The following is an 11,387-nucleotide window of genomic DNA, read 5'->3' as shown; positions in this document are numbered from 1 at the left end:
TGCGGTTATAATTATAGTCTAATCCCCTTATTCATAGACGTTATTTATCTAAGGTCGGAGCATTGCTGTGATAACAAGTCGGTTTCTCCGCTTTGTTTATCTGACAGCTAACTAGATTCAAGTTGTATCTCAATATTAGCCAATCACAACGGCCCCTTGTCTACGCACTGCGAAGGCTGCCATGCCGTCAGCACAGAGAAACAGACTTGTTACCACAGCAAACATAGAGCTTAGATAAATAATGTCTATGAATAAGTGGGTAAGACTTAGTCAATGGTTTAAGACATTATTTGGTTTTAAATATTATATTAATCTAGTGTTTTCACGCCAATACAATTATATGACAAAAATTACCAATATTTTAGTAATCACAAAAATTACCTTGATTAGATAGTAAGATATTTTGCTTTTATTCATATCTGATTCTCATTTGTTTCAGATATAACGTAGCACAAAAGCGAAGATACAATACTATACTTTGTACAATTAAAATGCCGATACAGCACTCCGTCATAGAACAAAGAACGATGAGCATGGCGGAAAGGTTTTAGTGAATTTGCGAAAATAGAAGAAAAGATGTCGGTAAAAGCGAGCGTTGGTTAAAGAAATAGAGAAAATGGCCGCCAAAGGGTTTGGAGGAGAGGTGATCGGCTTTCTCCTGGCTGTGGCTTTTTGCGTCACTTGCCCTGAATATGGTAAGTAATTGACATTATACTAGTTTTAGGAATCATATTGATACGTGAAGAAATGTAACCTTTTTAACTATATTGCGCGGAAGAATGCGACTTGGTATAATTAAGTTTATATAGAGAAGGAAAAGAAAATCATCTCTTTCACAATATTCGTTTCAGTGATATATAGTTGTGTGCCAAATAATAGTTTAATGGAAATATCTGGGAATATAAACATTTAAAAACCACAGCACGGAAAAAATGTCACCTACATATTGCCTACCATATGCATTGTTGAAGTTGAAGTTCTTATAAATAGTTATAGAATGAAGTACCTATACTAATTATAAATTAGAAATTTATGATAAATGGTTTAAGTAAGAACAAATCACATTTTTAAAGTTTCTTCAATATTCAACCTTTTTATTATTATTATTAATTTCATGTTAATTAAAATAACGTAAGCTACAAAACGGATAAAGAAAACACACATACGCCATTATCCCCAAAGATGTAGGCAGACAGACATGCTGCTACGGGGCACCCGATTACCGGCTTGTGTAGTCATATCAGGCACAAAATTTAGTCTCGGGGTTGATACTAAGCAGAAAAATGCAATGAAATAACAATGCATTAAATTTAATTTATGGACTTTAGTACATAACATTTTAGCATCAATAGCAATTATCACAAACAATATTGTGTATTTAATAAAATAAAGTGTTTAGCTATAATAATATATTGAACGCTGATATTGTGTTTCGATTTAATTTGGTCGGTATTAATTAATTGCGTTATGAAATATCAAACTTAATATTTATCAACCAAACGTATTTACACAAGTATATTGCGTGGTTAAAGTATTAATATAGGCTGGATATTAATTGCAAATAATGAAAATTTCTCGTCTTTTAGAAGCAATTTTATATGAATTACTTTAAAATAGAAATATGATTTTTTAAACTGGAAAAGTTTTTAAAGAATTTTATGTATATTTTTGATACATGCAAAGTAAAGTGCCCCACTGCACTTGATGGTAAGCGGACTGGGCTCCAATAGAATTTCGACTGACGAGAAATGATCTTTATTCATCCTTTTTATTTAGAGATTATAGTTTTATGCATTCTAATAATCATAAAGAATTTCTCGAATTCGTTTAAATCATTATATGGCTATCCAACCTATTGAACACCACACGCTTACGAAATACCATTATAAGTAAACATTGAATGACAAAACGTCCGTAACAATACCGAATATGGGTTTGCATGCCATTCCCTTTACAAAGGTTAACCAGGGTACGAGAACCCAATTACACTGGGTCGGGTCCAAAAGAGGCCCGTTTGTAACCAACTAACAAATTTGTAGACAAAAGTAGTTTGTACCATTATTTTGACGTTCTAAAACGTTCCGACGGCGTTATTATCGGAATGTAGGGAATTGAATTTGGATTGATTTGTTTGTAAACATTTCGGTAAAGGGATTGGCGATTCAATTTGCGGTATTATTTTAAATAACTCTCGCTTTGATCTGATACGTTTTCTGATTATTAGCGATTAATTTTGTGGATTTCGATAAACTTACTACAATGTAGATCGATACGGGTGGCGGAGTTTTGATAATAACAATAGTTATATGTTTGCAGAACATAATATAGAAAATTATGAATGATGTATACATATTTTGAATTAAAAAACATAGAGAATAACTGCTTAAATTACGAAGGTAGATTGTAATTGCTTTACAAGATTTTTCATCAACTAAAAACAATAACAATCATGAAGTGTTCAAATTATTTCTAATAATTTGTTAATCTATGCAATTCATCGATAAAACTGACGTATTTTTTAGGGCAGTATTTAAATTCTTCCATGGGGCTTTCGACGTGGCTTAACGTTTGCCGTCACGAGACGTCGGATCGACGGCTAAACTCTTTCTCCGGGGTATAAAGGATTTTTAGATTTTTTAGCAATTTATCTCGTAAAAAATAACTTTTAATCCCTTAGAAATACAGTTGCTAATTGACGTAAATACTTAGAAACGGAAGATCAATTAGCGAACGATTTAGTCTATAACTGGTACGTTTTATAAAAGAGCTATATTCTAGTCTTAAATTCAGTGTCATACATACATACATACATACATAACATCACGCATTTATCCCCGAAGGGGTATGTAGAGGCGCAACTAGGGCACCCACTTTTCGCCAAGTATGTTCCGTCCCATGACGTGATAGGGGGCGAGTCTATCGCCATATCGGGCACAAATTCCAGACTCCGGGCTGATACTGAGCAGAAAAACCCAAATATCATTTTGCCCGACCCGGGATTCGAACCCAGAACCTCAGAGCGCTATTGTACCGGACATGCAATACAACTACGCCATCGAGGCAGTCGATCACGTAGTCAGTGTCATAGAGTATTTAATTAATCAATCTGCGTGGTTTTGTCTGTATATCTGTCCCATATGTTATCTAAATTCATTCAGTCGTTTTTACGTTTACTTCTAACAAACATCCAAACATAAAACCTAAAGTTATTAGTAAGATTAAAGAAAATACTCCATAGCAAAATAAAATCTCCATCTTCGTTATAAGGGTAACAGAATCTGAAAATAATTCGTTACATAAGGCACAATTTCGCTTACCCCAGATCTAATATAAAAACATGAGCTGGTCTTGCAACTGTTCCAGAGAATGAGAGCGTATGTACTGCCGCGGGGCTTCGTGTTCGCTTGAATAATATATGACGTTTGATGATTCTGCATTGAAACTGGTACAGCGATATAGTATGATTGATGACAGCAAATGCGGCTGAGGAACATGAGCTCTCAATTGATAATATAGTTTTTAATGTTGAGTAGTGTTACTTTAATGATATTTTGATTTGGATGTTCGTTGAAAATGTATTTATTTATGTGTTAAATGAATGAACAATGGTTTAAATTTGAGCTTCATCGTTAATATTTTCCATGAATAAAAAATATATCAAATAAAAAATGGCAGTACATAAAATAATTACTTATAATTCGAGTTTTGCATGTTTAGCAGTATTAAAAACACAAACAACAATTGACAACATTGTTATAGCCCCTAGCCAGCATCCCACTGCTGGGCACGGGCCTCCTCTACTACTGAGATGGATCACGCTTTAGTCTAGTCAAATCAGAACTCAGATATGCAGGTTTCCTCACGATGTTTTCTTTCATCGTTAAATCAAACGATATTTTCAATAAATAATACACTTAAATAACTTTAGAAAAGTCAGAGGTACGTGGCTTTAGGTGATGAACCTGTGGACATGCGTCTCAGCAATCCGTCCCACTAAGGTATAGTTACTTGTTGTATACTATGATAAAATTATTTTACAAACTTTATTAATCAGGTAACGTTCCGATTTTTATAAACATTATTACACAAAAGAATCCATTTCAATTACGTACTGAATTAAGCAGCAACATAATTATACAAGCATCATTTAAATCATAATGAGCATGTTGTAAAATAATCGGAAATTTAATTACCATACGTAAATTAAGTTTTTCACGTTGTTCGTACGTTTAAACAGCCATTAAGCATTCAGAGCGAGACCAGGACTTTTTATAATGTAATTCAGGATTTTTTATATAGTCCTTATCTAATTTTTTTACGTAATTTTTGAGGCTCAGACTATTTTGGCTTACTTATATTACTTGACTATCTCTTTGTGTGTGTTTGGGTTTCGGCTTTGAATTTTATAAATAAGTATGACAAAAGATATATCCATGGAAAAATCTGCATGTCATCCTTTTTAGGTTTGTTTCTATAGCATTCATTGCATAACCAAAACAGTCCAAATTCGAATAGAAAAAAAATAACCCACACGAATTCTATTGAAACAAATTTGTAACAACAGAAACTAATTAACAATAGAAAAAATTCACATTCAAAACGGCGAGCATGGAGTTCGAACATCGACTCAATTACAGAGAACAATACCTGTTCGACGAAAATCGGTACAAAGTCCTGCTTAAATTTTCCGTCAATGACTCCGGACCGGAGCGAGATAGAGTGGGGATTACCGATCTCGGGAGAGTCTAGAGCCGGGGCACGTGAGATGCGCGCAAGTAAGCGGGGATCAAATCGTAAGCTCTTTTTGAAAAATTAAAAAGAAAAACGCTTTTGCTCCTTAAGAAGTTTGTGTTCGTTGACCTGCGCTTTGCTTTTGCAGGATTAGCGGTTTAAAATTGGCGAAGAGAGATGTTATTTTATTTCCATGTATAAGTATAATATTTTTTCAGATAGTTGCACAGGAAATACAACTGTGCCATCATTTAGTTTTCTAAGGAATGTATTCAATAAATAATTATATATATAACAAAATGTAAACATGTATCTTACGTGATAGTAATGACGTTTTCTGAAGGATCGAATTCCGTGAAACAAGGTAAAGGAACCCACAGTTAGTATGGATAGGACATAGAATTATAATAAGTAGATGGCATGGTTAATAGAAGGAAAATTAAGGACGTGAAAGATTCTCCTCTGAATCTTATAAATATTATGTTTTTTATCACAAAAACTAACTCGTTATATAATTTTATCACAATGATGATAGTATTTTATTAAATCTGTATTTTGCAGATTTTATTAATAAGTTTCGACCTCCAAGCAGGTAAAGGTCGGTGTTATATAATAATCAGAATGATATAGACCTTACGGCATAAAACCTAGTTAAAAGTTATGCGACTTAAACTTTTAGTTAATTAAAAACCTACTTTTTATGTAGGTTATATTTAAAATTAAATGTCTCAAGATTTTTATTGAGCAATCAAGTAAGACCAAGTTTCAAGAGAAAATAAAAATTATAAGTTGGGTAGGTTTCATGGCACAGCGGGGGACGAGTCGTCTCTAAATAACAAGCCACTGTTTCAATACCACATCAAGACAAATATTTGTAAGAGTATAATATTCGATACGAGACCGAGTTTTATTAGAGTAAAAGATAAAGGTTACTGAGACTACAAGATATCATATATGGCGGTTTGGTTTTTTTATAAACGTAGGTGATTGGTGATTTATTGGTGGAAAGTCTTTCATATGTGAGAGTCCGCCTGGGCAGAAACCATCGCAATGTCTATTTCTGTCGTCAAACTGTGGCTTGACCGCAGAAATAGACACACACTGTTGTTTTTCGGTCTGAAGGACATTAACCAGTATAACTACTGGAAATAGTGAGACTTAACATCTCATGTTTCAGGATGACGAGCGCAGTGGAATATCAAACAATATTTTGTAATTCAAGGTGTTGGGTAGTGTTTCTGCTGTTTATGGGCGGTCGTATCCCTTACCATCAGGCGAACGGGGTCTCGTCTCGTCATACAAAGCAATAAAAAAACAAGGTGATTCATAGGCGTTATTTTGGTATTACAGTCAAATTCTCCTATAATATGGTTGATTGGGCCGATGGCTGGCACATGCGTCATATATGTGAATGCGTGCTGTTTTTCTGGATTGTTCTACCCATTTCGCTTTTGAATTACTAGGGGTGTTATAAGTATTATATGTATTTCATGATTCCTGAGATGTTAATGCACTCTTATGGAAGTTTAGAATTTACACTTATTTCCTATTTTGCGAGTATATAAATTAGCCAATCTAAACAACATTAAAAAACAAAATAATTTTATTTTTTCTGCTTTTTATCACGTGATGTAGTTTATGCCTTAAACTGATTTTGAATGCAACACCAGAGTTTCTTGCTCGTTCTTCTCTGGTGAGAAATGCTTACCGAACTGGTGTACATACATACATACATAACATCACGCATTTATCCCCGAAGGGGTATGCAGAGGCGCAACTAGGGCACCCACTTTTCGCCAAGTATGTTCCGTCCCATGATGTGATAGGGGGCGAGCCTATCGCCATATCAGGCACAAATTCCAGACTCCGGGCTGATACTGAGCAGAAAAACCCAAATATCACTTTGCCCGACCCGGGATTCGAACCCAGGACCTCAGAGCGCTATTGTACCGGACATGCAATACTACTACGCCACCGAGGCAGTCTGGTGTTAGAGTTAATATTGACGGAATCTAATTAATGTGTAACATTTTACAGGTTCAAATAAATTATTTAATTTTATTTCAATTATTAAATATAATTATATTTGTGCGTAAAATGAAGTCGCGTTCAATATAACAAACGTGTATACATATTATAATTATACATACTCATATTATCTTCTCATTATACCAACATCATAATCTAACCTATAATATAATATTATGTAAGAGTTCGGGCCAGAAATGGAAAAATAAATAAATTACATAACATCACATAACATAACATAACATCACGCATTTATCCCCGAAGGGGTATGCAAAGGCGCAACCAGGGCACCCATTTTTCGCCAAATTTGTTTCGTCCCATAATGTGATAGGGGGCGAGCCTATCGCCATATCGGGCACAAATTCCAGACTCTGGGCTGATACTGAGCAGAAAAACCCAAATATCACTTTGCCCAACCCGGGATTTTAACCCAGGACCTCAGAGCGCTGTCGTACCGGGCATGCAATACAACTACGCCACCGAGGCAGTCATAAATAAAAATAAATTACATCTAATTTAATGCATAAAATACCATGGAGAAATAGAAATACATATTTCGAAAAAGATATTACGAATGGCAAAAAAACGTGTATAAAAATGTGAAATTTGATTTAAAATATATCATATCGTTACGAAGCAATCCACTTCGTATGAACTTGTACACAATTTATTTTTATTGTCCTTTCTGCACATATAAGGTCTCTGTTAACACGTCTCGAACGTTCTCCAGATGAAATGTTTTATACGACTCGTAAAGATTTTAAATCTAAATGTAAAATGTTATATTTTTAGTAAACTTAATATTATTATATTGCCATGATAGGAGTTTTCTACGTATTTTAAGATTAAAGAACTTAAAAATCTTACTTATGCTCTTAAAAAACATTCATATGTTATTACTTTTTTTATTTAAAGATGGATTTGTGAATTATAATACGCACACCATTTATTTCTGAAGGGGTAGACGGAGGCGCAACTGTTGACCCACTTTCGGCCGTGTGTGTTACGTCACATGATGTGATAGGGGGCGAGTGTATCGCCATACCGGGCAGAAAAGATCCAGCCTTCGGGCTACTACTGAGTAGAAAAATCCAATATCATTTTGCTCGACCCGGGATTCGAACCTAGGACCTTAGAGCGCTTTGTACCGCACATGTAGTACAGCTACACCAACGAGGCAGTTTATATATGTGACAGTAATTTACTATTTATATTATCTGACACCATGCATACCAGCCTGACTAAAGCCTTTTTCAGTAGAGCTAACCCTTATATTTGTCTAATAACACAGGGCTTATATTAATATTCACTGCATATTCACGAGAATATTTTACTTACAGAGCGATGCACTCCGTATGGAGGGCAAAGCAACTACAGTAATTACGTGTACCGTGAGGGGTTGATTACGCCTGAGATAGCACGCGCTTATGCCGCAAGATGCTTTAAGCCGGCTAACGAAGACTGTCTATGAACCTTTTGATGCAAACGTTTAAATTTCTTGCTAGTCGAAGCCGGGTAACAAGCATGAATTATAAATTGCGATTTGATCGCTAATTGGAATTCTAGAATGCACGAGTCCAATAGGCGACGAAGATACTAATTGGTAGGCTACAATTTAGAACAAGAAATTTCTAAATATATAATTCTTTAAAGTCAAAAAAGGGTCATGACATAGTTTAGAAAGTGTAAAATAATATCTGCAATTTCAGTTTACGCTTGACCAGTTTTAAAATGATTATAGAAAGTAGAACTTGTTCCACAAAAATCAATATCATGATGTATTTTAAAAATGGAATACAGTTTGTAAATTACGAAAAGCTTTTGTCATTACAAAGCTACAAAAGTGAATAGAGAAACGTTTAATTTGACACGAAACAGCGACTTGCTCCGGTGGCATTAATTCTAAATGCAGCCTTTTTGACATTTTTGAAAGATAGACCCTCGTAAAGCCATTTAAAGTCTCAAACTGAAATTACTGCAATCATCTTTTCGGTATAAATGAGCTGAAAACTTTTCAAATTACAATATAATTCAAAATAATTGTTCGATGGAAAAACTTTGCTTGAAAACATTCATTTTACGTTGCTCCACAGAAATTATTTAATAATTGCGAATGCCAATTGCGAAATAGCGGTATCAACAGCAGTTATTAGTTTTTAAAATTGTGTTAGTTATTATTCAAACTATGCAACTTGCGACAACTAAATTCTGGTGGTAGGATATATTTTATATCCGCCCGGATAGCGACCACTGTATGTATACAGGATGTTAAAACCCGCCATAGTGGCCCATGTAGGTGTGTCGTATTCCAGGTCAGCCTCTGTGTATCCAGTTCCAAAGGCCGGCATAATTGTGTCGACTGCCGAGGGGTAGTCATCTCTCGTCAGTCGACATTCTATTGGAGCCGACTCCACTTACTATCAAGTGCAGTAGGGCCACTAGCCGTGCACGTAAAAAAGATTAAGAATAGTCGACTATTTCATAAAGTCTTAAGAAAACGCTAAAGGATTTCAAAGCATTATCAGCTAAGACTTCTTTAGAGGGTCAGCCAACATGTATACCGTTAGATGTTCATCGTCTGTAAACATCCATAATTTCAACTTTTCTAACTTCTAGGAAAGAAATGCAGAATTTGAGCACATATTTGGGCACCCGAATAACTAATTTACCATACTAAATCAAACAGCAAGCTATTGTTACTTATATTTAAAGATAGAGCTATCTCAGTAGACCTATCCCACAGTATAGACGAATATTAAAGAGTGGCTTTACCACCTTTGCTAAAAACAAGACTGCAATATTGGTACCGTAAAATATTTGTTAAAATCAAATACTTTACCAAATGTGTAGACTACATATCCGATACATGAATTAAAATCTACACATACCAATATTGAAGGAAATATCACATTAATCTTTTGAAAGCGACTGTACGGCCACTCAATAAAAATAATTAAGGCCATATTACAATATATCACGCGACGCGACGATTATGCGCCGAGTACTAAGTGGATGTGTTTGTTACGTTTATCGATCTATCTGTTCTGAAATGTTCTATATTACTTTGTCATCATTGAGTTCTGATTGAGATATGACCACAATTTTATAGAATTTTAGTCCGTTCTCAAATAATTTTGGTGCAGTCATGGTTTAGAGTTTTAGACTATTATTCATATATAGTAAGTTTGTCTCTTTATACAAAGTATCAATTTAGTAAGAATTTCCGAGGGAATCCTTCTTGTCTATATATTGAATCATTGGGATATTAATACTATAAAAAATCTGACAAGTACCTATGGTGTCACGTGGAATCCCCCGTAGCCGATTTTCAGCCACGGCTGCCAATGTGTACGGCGGTCAGCCAGGTATACAGAAGATATTATAGTGCACAAGTGTATGTGAAATATACAGGTGCACTTACTGTTATATGCACAACTCTCATAGCCCGGTGAAACGGCGCGACACTTCGACATAACAGGAGAGAAGTCAGGCGAAGGACCAACGGTTTTATCGGCTTTCCGAGGCAAGTTAACGGAGGTTTATGATGTCAAGTGCTGACATTCAAGGTATATAGGAGATTTTGATATTCCAATAGCCATCATATGACTAATACCTCCTTAGTACATTTTATGAAATATATATTTTCTCATAATATCTATACTGGCATTTAAAGTATTTTCGTGTTCCGAGTTTTGAAGTATCTGTATCTGCAAACGTGTTGAAAATCTATTTATAATCGTAAACTATTCTACATCTGTAGAATTCTGCGCGTATACAAATATTTGCCATCTCACCCTACAAAGGTGTCCGTATGGCTATATCTGGCATTGCCAAAGGAACCAGTCGCCTCATGCGCAGTTAAGTTTGTAGTATCCATACCCAGTAAGGAAATATATCAGATTAGACGAAATTCAAGGTAAGTACTCCTTAGAAACAAATAATTTAATTCCATCCTCGTGGACCGCACATTAAAAATTAATAACAAGTCACCGACAGAAATATAAAAGTTTATTCTGTATGGATATATTTTCATTATATTTTAATTTGTAGGCCGAAGTTTCGTTACAAAGAAAAGTTATTACCTCATTATAAAGTTACCAAGAATTTATTTATTACGGACTTGAAATTATTACGATCAGAAGTTTCCCTGAAATGTTTAACTAATTAGTGTTTTGGTGTCAGCTTTGACAACTTTATCTGTTGGGTTCTGTCTTCAACTAGGTTACCTGTCTCTAATAAACTCCAGTCAAGAGCAATTTTACGAAGATTAACTTTACTTTAGGCAGATATTCGCCGTAATTTGGTAACAAAATTATATTAAGAGTTATAAAAATGTTGTATCTGTACGCAGTTTTAATATTACGTGTTGTTTATGTTGTGTTAAAGCTATTTAGCCAGTGTAACTACTGGACATAGTGAGACTTAATATTTCATGTCTCAGGATAGCGAGCACAGTGGAATACCAAACAATACTTTGTAATTCAACGTGTTGGATGGGGTTTCTACTGTTTATGGGCGGTGGTATCGCTTACTATCAGGCGAACGGCAAGCTCGTCTCGTCATTCAGAGCAATAAAAAATATATATATTATGATGTATCCAAATAAATAAATACGTGTAAAATTCATA

General features: G+C 34.7%; 1 protein-coding gene across 2 annotated transcripts in view; it reads left to right on the top strand.

Annotated features, from left to right (window-relative positions):
- Window positions 1–498: 498 nt before the first annotated feature.
- Window positions 499–11,387, top strand: part of LOC115453480 (tyrosine-protein phosphatase Lar-like) — a 53,323-nt gene continuing 42,434 nt past the window's right edge. For both annotated transcript variants that reach the window (XM_037441624.1, XM_037441623.1), the window contains exon 1: window positions 499–695. In XM_037441624.1, coding sequence (XP_037297521.1) covers window positions 617–695 — 79 coding nt within the window. In that variant the 5' untranslated portion in view covers window positions 499–616. The remainder of the gene's footprint in view (window positions 696–11,387) is intronic.

This window comes from Manduca sexta, chromosome 22 (assembly GCF_014839805.1).
Source record: "Manduca sexta isolate Smith_Timp_Sample1 chromosome 22, JHU_Msex_v1.0, whole genome shotgun sequence".
Taxonomy (NCBI): Eukaryota; Metazoa; Arthropoda; class Insecta; order Lepidoptera; family Sphingidae; genus Manduca; species Manduca sexta.
This window is presented reverse-complemented; position numbering and strand designations above follow the sequence as displayed.